Here is a 23,488-nt window from a genome sequence, read left to right as displayed (position 1 = left end):
ATAGCATTCCAGCTGTATCTAACGTACGTCCTTGCGGAGGGGCACCGTATGGAGCTTGTGGTGCGCCATATGGCGGTTGTTGTGGAGGGGGCTGGCCATATGCGCCTTGAGGTTGGTAGCCTTGCTGTGGGGGATATTCTGCATTCAACGTCATTAGCTATTCTGTCGCGACCCCCGAACGAGGCATACTCACGACCAGGAGGGGGTTGACCGTAGCCACCGTAGGGCTGCTGATATGCCATCGTAGGAACAGTAGGATTCCGATAAAGGATGGAGCAATTCAGATTCGACTGGTGTTGCAAAGGAAGGTTGTTGAGGTAGTGTCGTTCGGAAGTCGTCCACGGACAAAGGTCGAGGGGTAAATAATGTTGCTTTGTACTTGTACCCCAACCCGGTCGCGAGTATGAGGGGCAACACTAATCGGCCCCTCTCCACTTCCCAGCTAACTGGTCTCTCATGCTATTGGGTTGGGACCGAGAAATCGAGCAATTCACCAGATGTTTAGGCCGTTATTATTCGTAAATCCGTTCCGCAGCCGGACTGAGCCACATACAAGCGGCTTGGCCTTTGACATGTTGGCAATAGGCCCTCGGGTAGCTGACGACTACCTACTAGTTGTACGTGATCGATAGCATCACCAGTTGGGCAAGAAAGAGCTTGAGAAAGGTTAACCTGAAGTACCTTGTATATTTCTTGCTTAGGATATCTTGTGCTCTGAAGAAGAGAGGCATAAATGTGGGAAGATTGGATCTATGTGGCCCATGCACTGGTAGGGCTGAGCGTAGAGTCCGGTGACGTCAGGAGGACCTCGAGATCTCGGGAGACCATTTTGTGTTATTTCATACATCTCTTCATTGTTGTACTTTGACTTCACTATAAATTTGGATCATATTTAGAGAACTGCGATACTAATGTGTCATTCTATCTTCCATATCCCTCTTTCTTAATAAGATGTTTGCTCCCTCTCGATTACACGTGACGATGAGTCGTACAGCAAAAGGTGAAGTTAAGTTTGTTTTTGTTTTCCAATCCAGCACGCAAATATTAGTCAGAGCAACGGCATACATGCAATCTTGTCTCTATAAGTCCTATCGAAAATAGATCCCTCGCGGAATTGGTGTAGACTCAACTGCTCATATCATTTCCTCATCGGCAAGTTTCAGCCTCATACTTCTATCGCCATCCACACGATGGGCGGTTCAGCGTTCGCCCTTCGTGTTCCGCCGCTCAACACACCTCGTATGCCATCCGAGATCTATACCAGGGTGCTTCAGCATACACTTGCGCTGCTTCAAAGTCACTATGAATATTGCGCCGCACCTATTGAAGGTCCTGGTAAAACAACATTCGGAGATGTCGACGTACTTGTGGCTTCACCTGTTTCCGAGAGCTATAGCCCGTTTTTGAAAAACAGTTTCATACTCATGAAGCCAGTTGCGGAGAAGCTCAAGACTCTTCTTAATGCAGAAGCTCTGATAACTACAGCGGGAAATCCGACAGTCAATTTTGCTGTCCCATGGCCAGATGACAATTATCAGAGCGCTTCGGACAAGAGATATGTTCAAGTTGACGTTCACCATCTTCCGACAGCAGAGAGATTTCAATGGGAGCTCTTTCACTCAGCGCATGGTGATTTATGGAACATTCTCGGTGCGACAATTAGGCCTTTCGGGCTCACTGCAAATGATGTCGGGTTGTACTTGAGGATCCCGGAGATCGAAGCTCTGGATAAGAAAAAGAGTTTGATATTCCTCACATCTGACCCTAAACGAGTTCTAGATTTCCTGGGCTTGGATGAGGACAAATGGTGGAAACAATTTGAAACTCAGGGGGAGATGTTCCAATACGCCACAAAGAACAGAATGTTTTGGGTGAAAGAGGAGGCAGATGATGTAAAAGAAGGAGATGTGTTGACCAATGTTGATTTAGGACAGGAGGGTGGCGATGCTGGGAAAAAGAAATTGAAGCACAATGATCGGCAGAGGATGGCAAAGCGGCCAATCTTTAGGGCTTGGATCGATGAGTTTATTCCAATGCTAAGGAAGCAGGGGGGTCCTAAAGAGCCCGAAATTACAAGAGAACAGATTCGAGATGAGGCATTTTATAAGTTCGGTGTCCGAGAGGTCTACGAAAAACGATTAAAAGACTGGCAGCTCGCAAGGCATCTTGAAGAGCTAAAGCGAGACATGATCAAAGGTCAAATACCGCCAGTCGAAGAGATTCCCGAGGGTCCTCCTTTTAGGTCTGCTGCAATTCGAATGCTGATCGATGTTATTATGGGGGGAAAAGAATTTGATGGTACAATCCCACCCGCAGCGAGGAAGAGCGAGGAAGGCTTTTATGATCTTGACTTGGTTCAATCATTCATAACGTTGAACTGGAGAAGAGCTGGCGAGTTGGGTTTGGCTCACCAACAGGTTCGAGCGATGGAGACTATGAGGGCTAAGGAGCAGAAGAAGCGTAAAGCCGCCGAAGAGATGGATCGACACGCATGCGCGGCTGGACCTATTTAAAGAGCAGGGCTGAAGCGAAAAGTCATACCATATGGACTTCGAAATCAACTAGATTGTTTCTGAGGTAGCTGAGATGGTGTAGTAATATATCACCTATATCAGCATTTCAATCCCATTGTCCTATGGTTGTAATCGAAGGCAATCAACAAACCATAAAGGTGTGAGGCGGCTGCCATTACAACCAAAATGTGGAAGATTTGATGGGAACTTCCCCAGATGTCGAAAGCGCCTGGCCACCTTCTTTCGGGGAACCGCGCCTGGATGTTGTCAGAACTTTACTTTGAAAAGCTTTCAGTTTCACTTACCCCATACAGCCCAGCACCCGTAATATAAAAAACTCCTTGAAGAAGCAACCACGAAAGTCCCATTCGTTCCTGCATGTTGCTTATCCCATAGATGGTTAGACCATGGAAAACAGGAACGATTGCAGACAAGCCCATAGCAACAAACATTGCTGCTCGATAGGGTCTCCATTCTGGCGTTCTGAACTTCTCGAAGATTGAGACGGTCGCGCATCCAAGTCCCAAAGAGCAAATCTACTCATAACTTAGCTAACGATTTAAATACTCGTGCTTGAGTGAGTGACTTACCATAGTCCAGTACATCTCCTGCAGGTGAGGATAACAATAAAACCCATAGTAGATACTTGGAACGAAACTTCCGGTAATCAACGCAACAATTCCTACATAATCCAATTTATTTCCAAACTTCGATACGATTGGACTATGATTGGATATGGTATGGTAAGTTCCACTCATTCCCAAGCATGCTGCCGCACCCAGGAAAAAGCAGCCAAAAGTGTATACATCAGCTTTATTTGCAGAGTGGTATCGAGAAGCAAGGCTAGTATGGAGCAAGAGTCCAGATATGGTGAAAGCAATCGCGCCGAGAAGATGCGAGTATATGTTGACTGTTTCGTTATGAATATATAAGAGTGATGCCCAAGATTTGAGGAAGGAATTTGATTGTGGACGGTAGCCAGAATGAATGTAATGATTGTCACGCTGCCATGATGGCAAGTCGTTCCAGAGTACTGTCAAAACATCTTCGACTTCGGTTTCGACTTTTTTGGCTGTTTCGGCGATGACTTCCGTCGGTTGTGGTTTTCTTTGACGAGTACCTTCGGTAGACATGTTGTACTTTCGTACTGCGAAGATGAATTGGCAGGGCTGTTCCACAGGACTTCAAGCGGTTGTAATTTGTCGAATCAGCAGAATATCGGAATTTCCCAAGTGTGATATTGAATACATAGAAGTAATTAAATATTAATATATACCTAGGTATATTTCCCACTGTGAAAGTGTTGAGGATCACATTCAAAGTCACGATGTTGGGCAACGTGGGCCTCGGCATGGAATACACGCGAGCTCGGACCCACCTGCCCAAGTTGCTCGTAAATTGTTCGATGTTGACATCGCGGGAGACTCATCAGCCTCGTGCTTGCCAAAATGTGAATCTCTTCTCACCAGTAATCTGCGATACCATCTTCAAACTACGAGGTACTTCCAATGTCGGTTTACTCGCGCGGGGGTCGCGCAAATCCGGGGGCATGGAATCGGCTGAAGCCTGCAAACTATGATCCATTGGAAGCGGTGGGGTTACCTTCAAAGGGAGATGCTAGGTAAGTTGGAAACGAAATCTGATATTCATATGGCTTATGTATCTAGATTGCTTGATCACAAGGCTCAAGAGCGATATTACACGAAGATCGTGGAGAGGTACATGGCATTCTGCTCCGATGCAGGCCGCGGCGATGAGCTTCTGAGACGCATGGCGCAGTTGGATGTGAAGGGTGAGAACAGCAAGAACGATAAACCCAAGGTCATCAAACCCCAAAGTGTTGCGCCTCGAAGTACGGTCGAGCTTTTCTTAAAGACGATGCCCACGGAAATTGGGACCAATGGGCAAAAGGATCTCTCCATGATAATAATGGCTATGAGGAAACTACGGGAAGGAATTGTGGCATCAAATCGAGTCGACGATTTTTCGATACAAGCATACATATTCTGCATTAGGTTGTCCATTCTAGTCAAACAGATGGAATCATATCATCCAGCGATTCTCCATCTCCTCAAACGGATGCACCCAGTACAACCACTTACGAAAACCGAGCTCCAGGAATTTGTGAGCTACCTCGTTCTAGATCTTGCTTGTCGGCAGAACGACCTCGCGGAGGCGCATGCGATGAGACATAAGTGGGGATTAAAGGATGCGAAAGTCGATGCTACACTACGTGCTCTTACCCATGACAATTACTTTTTGTTCTGGAAGGTCAGAAAGAGCGTGGATGGGCACAAGGCTAAACTCATGGAATTTGCCGAGGATACTGTGAGGCGACAAGCCCTGAAATGCCTCGGAAGAGGCTATCTCAGTATCGAGTTGAATTCTTTGGAGCAGTATACTAACACCACCTGGCCTTCTCTAATCGGAGATTACGGGGTAGGCTGGCAATTAGAGGCTACGAAAGTCATCATTCGCAAGCCGAAAGCTCGATGATTCTGCTTCGTAGATATGTGTTGAGAACATGAAAATCTTCAGGAGGACGGTATACCTATCTAAATTCCACATGTGGATTTTGTTATTTCCAGGGATATGGTGGAAAGAAAGCCCTCGAATGGTAGCAAGATCTTTGGCAAAGGGGCCTCATATCCATTGTGCTACTTCGGTGCCAAGGAATGGACGCCGAAGGACCAACTTCATCATCTATGTTATCCTTCGGCAGGCGATTCAAATATCGCTTGTTTGGCAGAGCGGTATCATCTCTACTTAAAAGTGGTTGTATCGCCTGGCTGGTCGTGTTATACTTGAAGGACCTGAACAATCACGCAAGTAGATCTGCTTCTGGCGATGTACCCGAGAAATAAACCAAACGGCATTCGTCACCAACAGACAATATTCATATGCGGATCTTCTGACGGGACTCAATATGGAGTATGTAGACTCCCAATGGTGTTCATGATAGCTGTCGCGGTTTCGGACAGGAAACATAGGAAATAATACGGTGTAACATAATATCAATACTGGGGACTAGGAGAAGAAAGATACCCAAGATGTTCGCTTGGCATTTCTAAGTAAATAACATGTTATGCTCAGAATTAGCGATCTGCTTGTCCTCATGGCTTGTCTGAATACAGTGAACATGTCGAAAACAAGTAGTGATATTATTATTCTGATAGCGGTCCAAAATATTCTGGGATGGAGAAGTATCAATACGATCAGCGACTCATTATCAAGGCTCCCGCTAACATCACCAGCATCGAGACTCGAGCCTTGAAGGCTGAAACAGATCCAACTCCCAGGGGAAACTCCTGAGTCGTCAAACAGATGGTCATTTTGGGGTCTCTATTACACTGGTACAAAAGGCCTACCTACAAAATATCGGACAGGACAGCGGTTCCTACAGATTCGAGTCCCAAATTACCTCACCTGTGTTAGGCTGAACTTCAGAAGGCTATGTTTCGCAAACATCGATTGGATTGAAAATGTTCAACACAGGCCACCTCCGTTACAAGCCTGACAACTAAGTTGGAAATATACATAGGAAGCAAACCGATTAAAAGAAGGAGAAACGCGGGAGGACAGGCTGTTGTCGCCTGAGCTTCCATAGCACGATGTTTGTTAAGGTTCTGGAAAGTTGAACATTTTCTTCAACCCCCATCTATTTCAGCCATGCAAATATAGTATCAGATAACAAGATGCTATGCAGGAACTTTACTTCTCGTAGAGCGTCTTTGGTAAGGATGAAACCCCTCCTAAGTATGAGTTCGAGCTCTTCATCCCCACTGAAACAGGAATCGTATTAATGCACAACAAAGCGCAGCTGTGAAAACTATTAACTATCATCACTTGACAATATCAAAGACACAGAATTATATCAATATACAGTTACTATGGCCGAAGTAAGCACCTAACCAAGGATATTGGTGACATTGCAGATTTATTCCGTCAATGTATCTCAGCTCTTCAGGACGTCCTTTCATAAAATCTAAGATCGGGACGAAGTACATGGTCATTGTACCAAACATGATTGCTTTCGTTGCTCACAACATGGTTGGTGAAAAAAAGTGTCCAAATGGCCCTCGCTTCATGGTGAGGTTAGTGAAGCTAGAAATAAATATTGCCAATCCCGACACTTTGCAACAACATCGACAAAACAACACACTGAAAGCGTCGGTATATCAGAATGAAAATCGAAAATATCGTATTTGGCGGAAATGAATGAATTACAGACGCCCCAGGTGCTTCGGGCTCTACCGAAGGACATTGGTGATACTGTCACGCGTCGCGTGTGAGCGCGACTTCACGACAACGAAGATCAACGACGATCCTAACTACACCTATTAGGCTTCATCAGCGGCTTGTGTTGCGTCTGAAGGCAAAAGGAATATGCTCGAGCTATTCTCGATGCATATCTGCCCAAAAAATCCAGTTCTACAACTGCCAGTCTAAATCTAAGATTTTCAACAAGTTTCGATTTCACGAATTGGAGTACGTTACGACATCAAGATTTCCTCTCGACTTAATTCAAATCAAGGCAATATACGACAAAGTCTAGAAGCCATGTCTAAATCAGAGACCTCCAACATCGTATGGACACCCACATACATATGGTATCCTCTCGCGATCGAAGCATATGCATCATTGTCTCGGAATAGCGGTTGCACCTCTTCTAGAAGCTTTGAATGAAGCCTTGTTGATTCAGCAGGAAGGACAAATCCAGACAATCTCCGCCTCATGCCATTGTGAGAACTTGTACGAAGGCGAACGACGAGCCATCAAGCAATACATGTTGCGACATTCAGCTGGCAGCTCATTCGAAGACAATTGTTCCAGTATTCGCTTGACCTGGTACATTTTCTCGTCTCTAACACCATCAGACCACAAGTACGAGGTCATGGCATTTCCACGCTATTCAGTGTTCCAAGGACCTCGTCAAATATGTGTACCACATTAACAACACATGGACTATGGTTGCAAGGAAACATATGCACTATTCCCTTGTGGAACTCGAACTCTTGTGTCATTACGGACCACCACCCTGAAGGCAAACTTTACAGTCTACTGAGTAACAAGCGGCAAATTGGCGACATGCAAGCATCGCCTTTTTTGTTCTTGTACGACAATTGCCATACTCACAAGCAAAGGGCACCTGAACAAGTAACCAAAAGAACACTAAAGTCGCCAAGGCTATCAATCACGCTATCCAAACTCTTGCACTACCATACGACGTCCGGTCATACGGATCTTGCGAAATCAACACTATGACTCTACAGTCAGCCACAAGTTTCGGGAACAAATGTAAGGAAAAGGAGAAATGATTTAGTAACATAAGACGTATGGATCGTCGGCATTTACCGCACATGAAGGAGGTTGAAGAGGATCCTAGAGAGATCGGCAAAGATGATGGTCAAGCGCAATTATACTCCATAGGGAATTGTTGTCCTTTTCAACATTTCCTGCCCGAACAGCGCGAAGACACTTCTCTAGGCTTGATGGCATATTCAACGGAAAGAATTACATAACTTATCCGACACGCCATTATTGAGCAGCCTGCACAGCCAGGGTGTGCTAGAGGGTCCAAATTGCTGTCAATAATGTGAAGACAACTCGAACTTACACCTAGCCGCAGCATTTCCGCAGAATGCGGTTAACTAGGTTGGGTTCGGGATTCTTAGCAATAACGGGTCTGCCTTTAGGGGTCTCATGTGCAGATTGCGATTGCTTAAGTGCAGAACCATTATGCACTGGCTGAGAAAATCGTGGTATTCTGAGATGATCTTTCCTCGAAGTGTAGTTTTGATGTCGCTCGGCAGATGAAATACGAAGTATGCTCGTTGTACTGTGGGTTCATGGAAGAGGCGGTGAAGATTTGGTTTGGAGCTACCAAGCCTAGAATTCACGGGAGCTAAGGTCCCCCTTTACCCTTCCACTGGATTTCTTGGAAATTTCTCTAACTATTACTTAGCAACAGCACACACGCCTTAGATGCGTGCTCTGAGAAAAGCCGTCACGGCGATGACGCCGGGCCGGGCACCCCAGGTGGCATGTGGCACGTTCCGTCTTCTCATCGTGCTGGTCCGCCTGCACTAAGTATATATGATGATGCATGGACTTGTCGGCCATCTGAGGTTCCAGAAGCATTTGTGTGCATTTTCGCTTCTGTCGCGCTACTCAATACGCCGGTGATTCCTGAAATACTTTACTCCAAATCCGGAAGCCGATAAGATCGAAACATTGCTACGGAAGACGCTAATCAAGCAAGCCCTTAAGCGCCTCGACTTGAAACAAATACGTGTGATGATCTTAGTGTCTGAAGTCATTCCAAGAGCGTCCCCGCAATCAAAACACAACTAAATCATACGATTGATCAACTTTGCATCATTGGTTATACAATTTCTACCTCTACCAAGATGCTATACTATACCTAGTCCACATTTTCATTTCCAAGCAGGTTTCGGGCATCACTCCTCAACAATATTTCGTCACTTAGTATCACTCAGAGGAAATCTTTTTCAAAATTGCCCGAGTGTTCCGTGAACGGATTTTGGTCAGATTTATTACTTGCGCAGTACATTCCCATGACCAAGCCAAGTGATAATCTACCATTTCCTAAGCGCTTACTAGGCCTGGTCTCCCCAGCTTTCTTGATAGATATCAGCAGCTCTGCCGCCTAACTCACGCTAGCAAGAGTCCTACCCGTCGTCGGTGTCGCAGCCTTGTCAGCCTTTCTATGTCTGGCATGAGGTAACTGCAGTCCTCGGCGATCTCGGTAAGCGAAAGGGGGGTGCAGCGAAACGATGATTATCCCGAACATGACTTCTCAGATAGAAGAACCGCCACGAGGAAAACTCTACCAAGTCGTCTTGATTGCGCAAAGCAGTTTGCCCTACGACCCTGGCCTATGAGTAGAATGTGCTAAGACGTCAGAAACATGCGCACATTTCAAATTTCTGTATCAAGTCTTAACCCCAAGGAAAACTGACAAATTACCAAGCCCATCGATCACTGTTTAGCACAACATAGCGCTGCTATTCAAGCCGGTTCCAATACCTCGTCCAAGGTCCACATACCAACACACGTCGCAAACAGAGATTTATTATTTCCATGGCTGCAACCCGGAACATCCGGGAACAACCTTTCTCACACGTAACTTAACGTTTCAGACCCTATTCTCTAACAATATGGAGTTCTGGATGGTAGTACTATTTTAGAATCTGCGGGGTTCCCCAGAATCTATCTCGAGGCCGATGACTAGTCTCTTCATTCAACGAGCTCATTGGAGAACTTCATCGGCATTTGATTTTAAACTTGCTCGGCGTCGGCAGTTATCAGTTAGCGCAGCCCTATTGTGATGGTTTTTGCAGGCGCAACCCTAAAAGATTTGGGCAGTTGAAAACCGGTCAATCTCCTGAATGGTTGACAGGACCTTCGAGATCTGATGAGGTGTTCTACTTCGTCTCCCCCCGAACAAACCACAGTGGGGCGTCTGTGCTCCATTTACAGACTTTACTTGTTATAGTAATAAATAGTAGATTCTAGGCTTACTATTGGCTTAACACCCTGTATTATCGTATTTTCTAGAAGAAGCACAGGCGCCCCACTGGGGTTTGTTCTGGGTTTTACGAAGTAGACGAGACATTGGCAGTGAACCATAACCGTGTCGCAAACATGTTTGGTTGTGACTAGCCAAGACTCTGTCATTCTTAGAGCATACCTTGATGCAAGTCGCAGCCGAACTTGCGCGTCAACTTCAACATGATGAGTGTTCCACGAGTTTCAAGGACGCTTTCTATTCCCAGGAACCGTTGTTGTGGTAACAATGGTTCTCGCTTAATAAAGGGGCGTTACCGAGAGGTACTTAGGTACTTTTCGAACATACCTTTACAGTAAGATGGAGAGGAGAGTAGGTTATCGCTAACTCGATGACTTGAGGGAAAATCTTTACTACATCGCAAAAAGTAGATGTTGGTGCCGAGTGCTTTTGGTTTAAGCAGTGCAGGCTTATCATCACGCGGGCATGCGGAAGAATAGGTTATCTAGCAGAACTCAAGTCTAGAACAACAACCGGCCTGATCAGCTCTTGGGTATTGAAGTAATTGAAATTTGTGTTTCAGATACTTTGACATCAACTCAACTGAGTATGAGCCTTCACAGATTGGGTATGATATATGATGAACAATTCGTGATAGCTAACTTTGATTCGTTGCTAATGTCTTGTGGCGGCTAGGAAATAAATCTTATGACTTGTAATAATGTGAAGTATCGAACTGCAAGTCACTGGTTTTCATGAAGACTTTGGTACATTCAACAAACCCAAAATATAATCAGCCACATTCGACTTCTTTCCTGGGAAGATATCCGCAACTGAATCTATTTGGATTCTCTAATCTTCTTCACATGCTCGTTATTCGTCCCTTCCCTCCGACTAATGTTCGAAATTTACGCATCTGGTCGCTTTAGTCTGTTAAGAATCGTGTAAGATATCCCGAACAACACTAAAATAGTATTTCTGACCATAATCTAGAGCCTGTGCTACGCCTTATAGAACTAAAGATCTGCGGACCTGCCTCTAATCTGGTTTACACATTTGCTCGGTCCCAAATAGCAGTTTGAGGAACTTGCACTATTCTACGGCAATAATAGATCCTAATTCGATCCTAAATCTTCCAAATTGCAACCAGACCACTTGGCTTTGAGCTATTTGATGTCACACATCTGTTGCTTCCTGAAAAGACTTCAGGGAGATATCAAACTAAAGGCAGGATGACCCAAACACCTATACGATTTTCGAAAAAGCGACCACACTAGCATGTCAAGAATCCACTCCGCTTGGAGAAAAGGAAGGAGAAGGCTTGCACAAAGCAATCCGTGCATGTGGCAGGTTGTACGTCACGTGGCACATACAGTCGATCTGATACGCATCGTCGATGGATGTTTAGTACAGTGGTGGAGAAATCCGTCTCCCGCATTGAGGCAATATGTGATTATTGATCCAACTGCATGACGGTGCGATCAATGTGCTCCGTAGAGACGAAAGTTTCAAGTGATTATTACACCCACTGGGGCAAAAGCAACGCTCAAGCGAATAGGATCCATCAAAGGCGAATCGGTATTCACAATCCTTCGCTTATGGCCTCGACCACGAAGGATCTAGATGAACCAGATCGGGACTTCTGTGAGCTTCAACCCGCCTATCGTTGCTGACATCCAACCGCAGAAATGACATACGACTCGTGAGGTAAACCCACTGATCTGACATCCTCCCGCTGCAATTGACTGAAGATCTTCGCCTGGTCGCTGTGGAGGTCAGCCAACTTGCACATCTGTACATCCCAAGATGTGAAACCAGGTGTATACATCCTAAGGCACATAGTCAACATTACTTTTACGAAAAAGGGCGATCACGAATGTCGCCTGTGAAAATCTCTCCTCAGCGTCTCGCCCAGGTGGCCTTGTGCGACTCAGCTATGACGGGTATTCAGGCACAGTTGTTCTCGGTCTGGTATCGTCGGCTGAGTGATGTTGTTAAGCAAGGCTGGAAGGCACGGTGTTGCCTGTGGAAGTCATTTGGAGGCTCAGTACGATAGTCAGCACCATCTCAGCACGTAGGTGTAGGTACCTTCGTACCTACACCTGCCTAGCGAGTGTAGATCGTTCGTCAAAATGCTCTGCTTGGCGGTGGTACTTTGAGATTTCAAGATTGCCACCAGCCTCATCGTCCCACAGCCTCAGACAAACCAATCACACAACCATTCTAAGCCTTCGGTGGAACCGAAACAGGTCAACACCGAAACGACCAAATTAAGACCTGAACCTCAGGCATCAAAAAGTCAAAATCTCATCACGTCAAAAGCAAGAATTTCACCCGCCCCACACCGCTCCCCTATGCACATTCCTCAAGCTAAAACGCCCGGTCTTGATGCAGACGTGTGCATGACTTCCACGACGGGGGTTCCATCTGCATGGTTTCCGCTAGCCCATGCTTGGTGCATGTCAGATTGTCTTTTTGTGTCCATGCTAATCCACTTTATATCCGTCTTGCCCATGTTTGGCCTGTTCGAAATGCTCAGCAGCCAATAGCCAGAGACGAGAGATAAATGACTGGGAAGGAAAGGGCGAGCGTTAGCCTTATGACGGGGATTCTGGGTAATAAAGGAAAGGCAAGGCGAACGGTGGCGTTTGCTAGACATGGCCGAGCGTTTTGGGCGTACGAACGGAGGTCGGAGAAAACAGCGCTAGAATTGATTTCAGTAGCGGACTCAGTAGTTGGGCGGATGTGACCAATTGAGAGGCGTTGGACACGAGGTGTGTCACCGTCACTGTGGACGTCGAGGCGTTGACAGCGTGGTATCTGGGGCGTATCGTGATACCGTTTTCTTTTGGAGCAAGGGGCTGAAGTTTAAGATTATTATGACTTTCTCCAAGACATATTTACGGGAAGTTACGGCGCTGCTGTGAGTCAATACTGGAAGTCGGTCCCATGTTTTACGATGTGTATTTTAGGAATTTTTACGGAGATTGGTGCTGGTGTGGCCGACGTCGAAGAGCAATCCTTCAAAAACAGCTGACATGAAGAAAGCTTCAGAGAGGCACAAATCCCATCGCCCCTCAAGGACGCCGTAGATCGCCGTAGCCGACGATGAAGATAGAATTGTACATCTCGAGCGTCACGAGAAGGAGCAATACACATCTCATCTCACCACGACCAACGAACTGACTTTCGTGAGGGAGGAGCAAGCGGTGTAACCCGCTGTGTACCCTCCATCACCAAAATGTTTCCCATGAACCGGAAAGGACTCCTTCCTTAGAACTTACGGCAGCATCCAATCACAACCACCCTTCATGGCAGAGAATATGCAGAAAGACTCGGTTGTTTCGGTAGATGGGCCTTCCATAGAAACATCTGTCTGCAAACTCAAGGCAAAGTGCTTGCACATCCGATTTCCATATCGGTTGATTTCCCTGCAAAGCAGGAGTCTCGCTCGGTTAGCCAGATTTCCTGAGAGTTGACTGCATACGATTCTTGAGGAAGACGCGTATGGATTTATCTCCCAAATTAACTGCTCGTCATTGCAGACGTCAAAAGGCAGTTTTGTCTGGGAAAAAGAGTGGTTTGCGCGATTAATGAAGGTGTTGCACCGCATCTTATCGTCAATGTACAGTAGGAGATACCTGCCTCCGTTGCACCCTCGAATGGCAAGATTTCATCTATACCAACATCTCCCCACCGCCGAAACCCCCATGCGCTCATGATCTTGTCCCAGCTTGTCCACACCACATCTTCAAAGAGTCAGCAACACGCAGTCATCAATCTAAACATCTCACTCTCATCCGCATTTGCATCCCTCTAATCCTCCTATATTGGAAGACACCGCAAACGCTGGTTGGATGTGGTGGCCAGACGGCTGGTCCTTGACGTATGCGAAGGAGGCCAGAGCAGCATCACCGCTGGGATTCGACGTACCACCCGCCGACATCTCATTTCACGGGATTGGATATCGACAGAAGATGTTGGTAGAGGGAGTCGTAGTGTACATATGCACAACCATATGCATGCCCCTCAACCAATAACATTTCGCCGCTGCCCTCCCACACCAATACAGTACACAACATCTCCTCCCCCCAAGCACCAACCAATACACCAACATATACCTCCGAGCACTGACATACGCAGTGCGTCCCACCCACCCTAAAAACCAAAACCAACCAAGCCCAAAGACTCGTCGCCTCGTTTTTCCTCCCTCCCTCCTTGCCTCGCCCGGCTAAACTGCCCCCCCCCCCCATAGATTAAACACTCACCAGAACAGTCCAGATTCCCAGAGATAACGTAGGGCTACCACTAACCAACCAGGCGCTGTTACATTACTCGCTCTAACGCAACCGCCACACCACCACCCACGCAAGCGAACCACACACCACTGAAAGTCTGAACTGCTCGATACTTCCAAGAAATGACGGTGAATCGGTTAAACCCCTCCGCAACGAGCTTAGAATACCGATACGCAAAAAGCAACGTACAGTACGGTATTCGCATGCCCCGTCTGAAAGTTCTATGGGGTGGTGTTCAGACCTCGTCTAGGAAACAAGATGGGGTTTACTGTGCTGACTGGGTGCTGTTTCGTTTCGCTTCCTGTTTTCGGTTTTCTTGCATGATTGCGAAAAAAGCCAAGGGCAGTCAGTGGTGTCGTCGGTATTCGGCCAAATCTTGGAAGAAAGCCTCAAAAGATTCCATGAGATGGATTGTGAGACCCAGGTCAGCGGATGTTGTATCCAGAACCAGAAGATACCGCGCCCCAGCCGCTGAATCGTCCCAGCTGTTAACGTGCATGAGCAACTGAATTTACATGGTTCACTTTTCCGATGAGAGAAATTTTTGTTAGAGAATTATAATCTAATAGTATATTTTTTGCTTTTCTCCACGAGCACTTCGTGGAGATCCAAAAGTTTTTAGCGTGAAGATATAGAATAGTACATATCTAAAAGGTGTGAGCTTTCAAGCTCAACACCAACGTATTTCATTCAGGTATCGCTAGCGATCCTTTTCGGCAGATAAACTGCAATCAAGCCTCTTCCACTTCAACGCACACACCAGGGTATCTGTTGCCATAAAAATCCGTCCGAACACCGCGAAAATAAACCACCAGTATATATATCCAAGCAAAACGAAGAGAAACATCCCAAACATCTATAGACAAATAAGAAGTGTAAAAGCCCCAAACTCCAATGCAAGCGAATTCTCCCGCTGCATGATGCAATGCCCATCTTTTGTCGTCCTCTTTCAAATGAGCGGACGAGCAAGCCAGGCTCCGCGGCAGAAACTTCCGATCCAGGAAATAGTAAAAAGATCTGAAGTTCATCCGCAGGAAAAAGAAAGTGTGGAAGAATTGCCATATTTTCCAGTGCACCTTATATGCGAAATGAAAATTTGCGGTCTGTACAGGTATAAAATGTGAAACAGCCAGCGCGTGGTCCGTATTGTCTAGGTTCATGTGGCGACGGTCCTCGAATAATTAATTTGTTGAGTCGACTCTGAGTGACGCAACATGAAGATGAGTCTAATCAATCTCAGCCGACGCATATGGGGTAAAGCCGGCATCCATAGACTAGTCCAAAACGAATGGGAAGGTCACAAGGGTCAAGGCCATACTCAACCAATGTCCAGGACAGGACACCATCCATCAGTATGCTTGAGCCTGTTGGCTGTAAAAGTTGTGTGGATGGTAGTAGAACGGTTGCCCATGGTTGAAGTTGCCATACGAGTAAGGCTGCTCATACGGCGAGTAGCAATGAGCAGTGGGTTTCTGAAAAGTGTTGCCGTGTGGCGGAAGCGAGTAATATTGCATAGGCATCTGGTTCGTAACATCAGCCAAAGGCTGACGGTGGGTGGGACCTGTAGTCAGGGCAGAGGTCGAGCTCTCATCCAAGGGTTGTGTAGGGGGTTCAACATCCATTGAAGTAGGAGAGGTCTCCGGACTGTCACAGAAATCAGACTCGTCCGAGGAAGATGACCCAGACGAGAGCATGGAGCCTTCATCCGAATCATACGATGACTGTGAGCCAGAAGAGGTGGATGATATGTTGGAGACATTGAATTGAGCGGCGTGTGGTGAGGCGGGTGGTGTCGCAAGCGAGATGCGTCCAGTTTGCTGTGGTGGGGCGGAGAAACTCTGGCAGTGGAAAATGCGACTCTTCAGCTCGGAAACGCTAATCCTGTCCCTTGGGTCGCTCTGGAAGACCTCACCAAGAATGTCGTTCAGCTCATCTGATAGAGGCAAGATGGTCTTCAAGAAATTCGGGTCCTTCTTGAACGCCTTGTAGGTGGAATCTTCATCAGAAGCTTGCTTCCATGGATTACGGCCACAGGCAAGGTTGACCAGAATGACGCCAAGAGACCAGACATCGTTAGGGGCAGATTTATATGATGGTTTTCTTGAAGATTGATCCAGGCATTCTGAGAAGAAAGGATGTCAGTAGGTGAAAGAGATATTCGGGACTCTCGAACGGGCCTACCTGGGCTCATATAAAACGTGGATCCGCAACCATGGTCCTCGGAGTCCTCTTCGGTGGTCGCCAAGCCAAAATCCGCAAGCAGGACATCATGGCCACCGTTGGAAACCAAGATATTCTCGGGCTTCAGGTCTCGATGGTAGATCCCAAGTCGATGGCAATGCTCAACCGCATCCAAGATCTGGAGGAAGGCTCTCTGGACAAGAGTGTCATTACTCACGTATATGCCCTTCTCAGTGATGTTTGAGAAAAGGTCTCCTTCTGGACAGAATTCCAGAATAACGTAGATACACTCTGGGTCATCCACAATCTTGAGCATAGAGACTATGTTAGGATGTGCAGACGCCGCATAGTGAAGTTGGATTTCCCGGGATTGGAACTCTCGCTGTCTCCTGTCCAAGGGTTCTCCATTTGGGTTGGTTTTGCTCAGGGCCTTGACAGCATACCAGGTATTAGAAACGTAGTCGAACGCAGAATAAACAACTCCGTAGGCACCAGTCCCGAGGATACTTCGAAGCTGTAGCGACTTTCCCAGGATGATACCTATTCTCGACTCTGGCGTGGGAGGAAGAGAATATCGACTTGCTTTCGCTTGTTGAGGTTGGCGTGCTTTGTACCCGGGTTGGGAAGAGGCAGGTGTAGGATAGTCTGCGGAACAACCTCGTGGTCCACGGAAGTTTACTGATTCTGAGCCGGCTGGGGATTGTGGTGGTGAAGGGGGGAACTGAACATTATGCATGGCAAGAAAGGGAATCCAAATATTAAATCGTCGAAAGGAATGGCACTGTTATCTGGTTCCCAAAGAACAGAAAAGAAAAGGGCCAATATATAGATCTGAGGAACAGAACAGGACCTGGATGTGTCGTCGAATTCGATCGCAGCCCAGGAGAGAGAGAGCAGGTGGAAAGTTCCAGACGGAGGAAGTGAACTGGAAGTAGTGGCTAGATAGATGCGACGGAGAAGGAGTAGTGATGGTATTCGTGACGAGAGTAAGTTGAGGTGGAGGTGGAGGTGGAGGTGAGGTTAGGTGGTGGATGGACTACTATCGTGGAGGGGAAGGTCCAGAGTAGTTAAGTCGACGATGGACCATTGGGAGCAGGAAGATGCGCATAGTCATAGCGTGGGCCAATTCCAATATCGCTGGATTGCAGGTGGGCTAGGCGGGCTAGGCGGGCTAGGCTAGGGCAACAGGGTGTGGCTGTATGTCACTCTAGTCACGCCAATAAGCAGCCCTGCTTGCGTGGTGTTGGTCCCATGCAAGGGCTGCCCAGGTGGCAGAATGAGCTAAATACGATCTAGAAAGAACGAATTAGACTCCCAAGCGGGAAGCGTAGCAGCAGATCACTACTTCGAGTAAGTGGCCCGCTACTACGTTAGTTTCTTGCCCATCCCGCCGTCGACGCCTTGGACCCCATCGGCACAGCGACTACGGTACAGTAAAGAAAAGGCTATTTCGTTTCCACGTACGCACACAACCGCAACCATCCCAATAGCTCTGTGCCGATGGGTATGACATAGATGCTCGATTCGACATAAAAATAGCAGGTGGTCGGAGAAGGCTGGCGACGGGTGAAGTTGAATCACGCCAACCGACAATTCCGGTCAAACTGCACGCTTGCAGATGAAGTGACCACTGAGCGGTGGCCTGTCTGACTACTGCAGAATCCTGCTCTGCCCCTCGACTGAGAAATGGGAAGGCTTCTGCTTGTCCTTTGCTGCTGAGTTTGGCACTGGCAGTGACTGGCAGCCTGCTGCTGGGTTCTGTGTTAACCCGAGCCTGCCAGGATGTTATTCACGGCACGCCATTGAGGAGGCACAGATGCAGACGCCCCAAAACAGAGCTGGTCAGAGACTCAGAGGCATCGGTGATTCGGACAGGGAAGAGGCCGCCGCGCCTGTGTGATTGGTTTAGGTGAGAAAAGCATCAAGGTGGCCCGGTGGCGGGTTGCTCGACTGCTGCTCTTTGCCCTGTGCCGTGCAAGGAATTGGTCTGATCGGGCGCATGAATCGAGCTTGCACCAGAAACCACAGACCCGAGACTTGAGACCTGCGCCCAGCCAGGACCAGGAGATTTTTCACCACAAGCCAGCACACTGAGCACAGGCGAGACCAGCAAAGACCAGGTGACGGGTCTCTCAACTTTGGGACACTTTGTTCGCCATCCACGCTGTCCCTCGTGGCTCTCAGCGATCAATGCGACATCTTGCAAACTCTGTTATGGCCGCGCGGTTATGATTGGTCATACAAGGAAGTTCCATCTCCACAAGATTGTTCCAAGCTTCCTTTCCAGTTCGACAAGTCTCTTCCACCTCCTGCTGATCCAAGGAGACGCTCATAGGCCGGTATGCATGGTAGGGGAATTGCGCTGCTGCATCATGATGTGTCGACCGTACGCTCCACTGCTGCTCGTCTCAAAGAAAGTGTAGGATCTCCATCAAGCTGCCAAACCACCCAAACGCATCACGATAACCAATCTCCGACTCGATCCTTCCAGACCGGCAAGCGTTAAAGCGCCGTGTGGTAGCAGAGATTAACAATTGTGTAAAACCAATAGCAGAGCGTTGCATGATTATCAAAGGTTCAATGTCCCCATTTCCTGGCTGTGACTGGCTACAAATCTGCCGCCGGTGTAAACTCCCCGCTGCCTTCAGCGTGTATCGTCCGTCTAGCACTCGCTTCCTGTAAGATCTAGTTGTGGAGCATGTTTGTATCGTGTAATTCGTGTACGGCGCTGCGCCCGATCGGTGTGACAGCCCTGTTGACGACTACTCGCAGCCACACTGGTCATTCTCGAAGTTCTATTTTCCCAGCGATCACCAATCATGGGTCTTGACTGGGCCATAGTGAGGCTGCTCACGGTTTCGGGGCTGGTGTATTGTGATTGATTGGTCTAAGATTATGTATGGGTGTGGAGGGCTAGGCGACTACTGCACGAGAGTTAGTTTTTGACCAGGTATGAAAGTTATGGAAACATGACCTGTAATAATAATTCTCCTTTCCATCTGTGTGTCACAGTTGCGAATACGGAGTAGTTATCCACCATTATATCCTTCTGGCCAATAACAATGCTTCCGTGACAGAATTCGCCTCCCGTGTTATATAAACTAATTAAGGCGACTGCATTATTTATTGCATAAGTCTATGCTTGTACGGTACGGTACGTACTCATGGGTCAGAGTCACCCTCTCAATTGTCATCGCTGATTATATGCAGAGAGAATGCTGTCTGGTGCACCAGGGTCCAGGGAACAATTCGTTTGATGTTTTCCCCAAGCTTCGGAGCTTTTGATCGATCAAAAGGCATAATTGTGTATGGAGAGCATCCTCTGAGCTGAGCGCTGTGACTGCAAATCTTCTTAGCCGTTCGAAATAGAAACGTCGCAATTCGGCACTTGCTTCAGCCGTTTCCCTCTTCAAGCAATTCTTAATCGATCGCTTCTGACGAAATTCCCGAACCAGCCCTGAAACTCACCGCCAAGATGAAGTTCTCCCATGAAATAATTCCCAAGCCGATTAAATATGCAACTTGGGCTGGCGTACTAGCCATGCTGTACTATCGATTTTCTATGGCCCTTCCATGACCCCATACGCGTGTGAAGCAAATAGCTTCATATTATCCGAGGAAACGAGATTGTGTTGGTGGACCGGGAAAGGTTTGGTACTCTTCGTACTCCGTATTGTTTTGCTCCGTGTTGTTTTGTGGTTCGTGAAATTGCTCAATAATCTCAAAACTGTGGGCTTTTACCGGGACCCTCGTAGTTGTCGCATCTGTGGCAGCAGCGGTACGCTCGTGCGACAATGCCCTTTTCGTTTCGTTTGGTCATTGGGTACGGACGATGCGTACCGTAAGCGCATAGGATTCCTTGTGATGTTGTAGTATTGAATACTTGCCCTTCCACGTCTCGGTGGCCTATGCGGAGGGCACAATAATACGCTTTCGTACAAACCTGTTGGACCGCTCGGTCTAACAGTATAATGGTCGAAGGATTGACGATCATCATGTGAGTGATACTGATGAGGGAAAGTCCTGACAGTATTCTTGAGGTTGAGCGCTGCCGTTCTTGGGGCAAAGGGTTCATGTTTTTTTGTGTGACTTGTCGCGATTGCGTAGAGGTGTTTTGTGGAGGGGTCAAGCTGGCGCAGGGTCTTTCCCCACCACGTCATCATGTGATCCGCCCGTTGCTATTCTCCATCCTTATTAGACCACTTAAACCTTCTCAAAAACCCCCAAAGACTAACATCTTATCCATCAAGGTCCTTTGATTTAATCGATGATAATACAGCCCCGTCGGGGGCATAAGATCTCTGATCAAAATATGCAGAGTTACAGGGGAAAAAAGCTTCTGAAACTTTGATATCCATGGCATATTTTTACACTATCATTTTAACATGATCCTCTTCGAGTACTGAGCAGCTTTATAAGGCTTTAGCTGCGAACTTCTCATCTATCTGGAGCATGTCTTGTCGTTCTATGCCTCGGAGTAATCGATTTAGCCCTTAAGCTCCATCATGCTTCCGTGTTAGGACTTGCGTGTCACTTTTCTATTTCTCGGGAATTGGATAAGCTCAGAACCTCTGGATCTTGCTTTCATGTCGGGACTTATGAGCTGATTAGTTCTGGAACTTGGATAGCATGCTTCGCAAACGAATCGATGAATACCAGGGGCACCTTCCATTCCGGGTGGGTTGATTTTGTATTCCTCAAGCTGCTTGTGATGTGCTCAACCACTTTTGTTATTTGTTGTGTTTCCATCTTGAGCAACGGTCCAGATCGTCCGAACATGTTCCCATCATACAACTTCTTAATCACTAATATCTCTAGGTGTGGGAACTGCTTGAAGCTCAACAGCCATCTCGATTCTGGCTGAGTGACACATATACCATCGCCATATGCATAGGCAAACACTTTCGATTTGGGCCTGAGTATGAGTTCTTCCAGCACCAGATGCTTAATATTCGTACAACCGATCATACTACGTGGACACTCAACCTGCCATGGGCGTGCGAGGTATAGAGGTGTAGCTAGATTTGCCATAAACGTTAAAGCATATCGCCTTTCTGATCTGAATCCGTGGCCTGCCCAAGAACGAAGGATTGCAGCGTTCGATTCAGCGTGTTTTATATTTGGAAGTTTAAAAAGCAGTCAGAAAAACTCTCTGCGAGACTCTGTGGATGCGTTGAATTGCCAAAGCGTGTTTCCCCGCCTGGGGTGGTCAAGTTTCTTCACCGTGACGCTGTTTGGCAAATACACAATTGCACTCTGGAAGTGGTCTTCGAATGCAATCTCCCATATTTGGCACCTTATCTCATATGGAAGTTGTGCGAAGTTTCGGAACTGATTGTGTACTAAAGTGCCTGTCCAAATCCGTCCGCTTCTTTTGATTTTGGTATTGTGCTCGATTTGCTGGTCGGTATTCGCTCGAGGAAAACATTGTTGGGACACATGCCTCAAATTCTTTGCGGAGTTATCTGCCACCAAAAGCATAATTCCAAGATTTGGTCCACACTGCTTTAAGAGAAGTTAAACTATTTGTCAATCATCGCCTGCCGAAGAGTAATAAGGTTGTAGAGTGAGGGTCGGAATGGGTTGCCAAAACTGGTCTTGGGTTTTTGTTACGATTGTAAACCTTTCAGATTTTCAACCGATCTAAGTGACACTAGAAACTTTTTTCTAGGTTGTCTTTGTTGTTTGGGACTTATGTTTGCTTTGGGTAATGGATGCATGCAAACAATCAAAGCGCATGTTGATTTACAAATTCAGATGAACAAAGAAACTTAACTTTTCTTTTGACAACTGGTTGCAACGTTGAGCATTGTTGAACAGTTTCCTTCATCTTGTCGAAATGAGAGTATAATTTGACTCGTACCGCTCTTCTTATGCGAGATTATGAAACTGTGTCTTCTGAACTTGGGGAGGGAAAATTCCCAAATTCCAAAAACACTTGACAAATAAGGCTCTTCTTTCTCACGTATATAGAAAACGTATAAGAGGTTTGAAATACTCATACCCTCCTCACCTCCTCTCACTCCATAAAATCCACAGCCCGTGGGTGTTCGTTCGGCTCTGAGATGAACTTTTAATGGCTGCATGGGACTTCTACCCTCGATCAATATTTTGGTCAATACATTTAATTTAGAAAGGTGTATTCACTTTACTAATGAAATTGATTTCAATTAGCCAAAACATACCCCATAAAACACTTTGAGCTTGCTGTGACAAACGTTAGGTGGAAACGAAACTCAAAATTTGAAGTACCTTAAAAGACGGCTTTCAAACCTGTGAATACAACGGCAATTAGTTACTGTACCGACTGTATTCTCTGATATGCTGATATCTGTGGTTTCTTGATGAAACCGACATGGGAGCTCTGAAATACTTCTAGCTGCCTTTGAAGTCCAATCAACATAAGTGACACTAATCACCCAGCTTGTTGATACCTTAGATCAATGGCTACAGACTCAACCCACGTTTGTGTTGTTACATATAAACTTAAAGCTCATTTCGTATACTATGGGGAAAAGAGATATAAGCAAATTCTTAAAACTTGAGTAAAGCAAAAGTTCCTCTATCGTGGATTTTGGCCATTAAGACAAACCTATGTCCAAAAAAGAAGTTGCTGAGATTTTTGCACGGATTTGCCTAAATGTTTTTATTGGATTTGAGCCTTTAATCAGTGGTTGTTACATGTTCTAATAAACTGAAGCTTTGACTTGAGTCTGACTTAGAAGTACTTCTACATTTGAGGTGTGGATATAATGACAAGACGTAATTTTGGGAATTATCACTGCTTAACCCCATTCTTGGAACACTTGACAAACATACGATTTTATATAAGCAATATAGTTTGAATAAGCGAAGCATGAGTCAGACGAAGACAAGAGTAGGTACACAAGCAAATAACATTTGTTTAGCACCATTAAAATAAATTATCGACAAGGTCCCAGAATTAAACATTATCATATCGTACC

The 23,488-nt window shown here is 46.5% G+C and overlaps 6 protein-coding genes across 6 annotated transcripts in view; 2 read left to right on the top strand and 4 right to left on the bottom strand.

Annotated features, from left to right (window-relative positions):
• GLAREA_11642 (Annexin) overlaps positions 1-242 on the bottom strand; it is a gene marked incomplete at both ends in the record, with an annotated part of 3,118 nt that extends 2,876 nt beyond the window's left edge. Inside the window, 2 exons of the mRNA XM_008089785.1 lie at positions 28-138; positions 194-242. Coding sequence (XP_008087976.1) covers positions 28-138; positions 194-242 — 160 coding nt within the window. The remainder of the gene's footprint in view (positions 1-27; positions 139-193) is intronic.
• Positions 243-1,190: 948 nt separating this feature from the next.
• On the top strand, positions 1,191-2,513 carry GLAREA_11641 (uncharacterized protein; the record flags this gene model as incomplete). The annotated part of the gene is made up of 1 exon (XM_008089784.1): positions 1,191-2,513. The coding sequence occupies one exon, from the start codon at positions 1,191-1,193 to the stop codon at positions 2,511-2,513; it is 1,323 nt and encodes a 440-aa protein (XP_008087975.1).
• A 98-nt stretch (positions 2,514-2,611) lies between these two features.
• Positions 2,612-3,646, bottom strand: GLAREA_11640 (uncharacterized protein; the record flags this gene model as incomplete). Its single annotated transcript, XM_008089783.1, has 3 exons — positions 2,612-2,770; positions 2,819-3,049; positions 3,104-3,646. 3 exons carry the CDS (start codon positions 3,644-3,646, stop codon positions 2,612-2,614), a joined length of 933 nt encoding a protein of 310 aa, XP_008087974.1.
• A 375-nt stretch (positions 3,647-4,021) lies between these two features.
• Positions 4,022-5,009, top strand: GLAREA_11639 (uncharacterized protein; the record flags this gene model as incomplete). Its single annotated transcript, XM_008089782.1, has 2 exons — positions 4,022-4,134; positions 4,181-5,009. 2 exons carry the CDS (start codon positions 4,022-4,024, stop codon positions 5,007-5,009), a joined length of 942 nt encoding a protein of 313 aa, XP_008087973.1.
• Positions 5,010-12,409: 7,400 nt separating this feature from the next.
• GLAREA_11638 (uncharacterized protein) lies at positions 12,410-12,559 on the bottom strand (the record flags this gene model as incomplete). The annotated part of the gene is made up of 1 exon (XM_008089781.1): positions 12,410-12,559. The coding sequence occupies one exon, from the start codon at positions 12,557-12,559 to the stop codon at positions 12,410-12,412; it is 150 nt and encodes a 49-aa protein (XP_008087972.1).
• A 3,132-nt stretch (positions 12,560-15,691) lies between these two features.
• On the bottom strand, positions 15,692-17,259 carry GLAREA_11637 (Protein kinase-like (PK-like); the record flags this gene model as incomplete). The annotated part of the gene is made up of 2 exons (XM_008089780.1): positions 15,692-16,464; positions 16,524-17,259. The coding sequence occupies 2 exons, from the start codon at positions 17,257-17,259 to the stop codon at positions 15,692-15,694; spliced, it is 1,509 nt and encodes a 502-aa protein (XP_008087971.1).
• Positions 17,260-23,488: the final 6,229 nt, after the last annotated feature.

The sequence above is a fragment of the Glarea lozoyensis genome (assembly GCF_000409485.1).
Source record: "Glarea lozoyensis ATCC 20868 chromosome Unknown GLAREA8, whole genome shotgun sequence".
Classification (NCBI taxonomy): domain Eukaryota; kingdom Fungi; phylum Ascomycota; class Leotiomycetes; order Helotiales; family Helotiaceae; genus Glarea; species Glarea lozoyensis.
The sequence above is the reverse complement of the archived record's forward strand: the minus strand, read 5'-3'. Positions and strand labels throughout refer to the sequence as shown.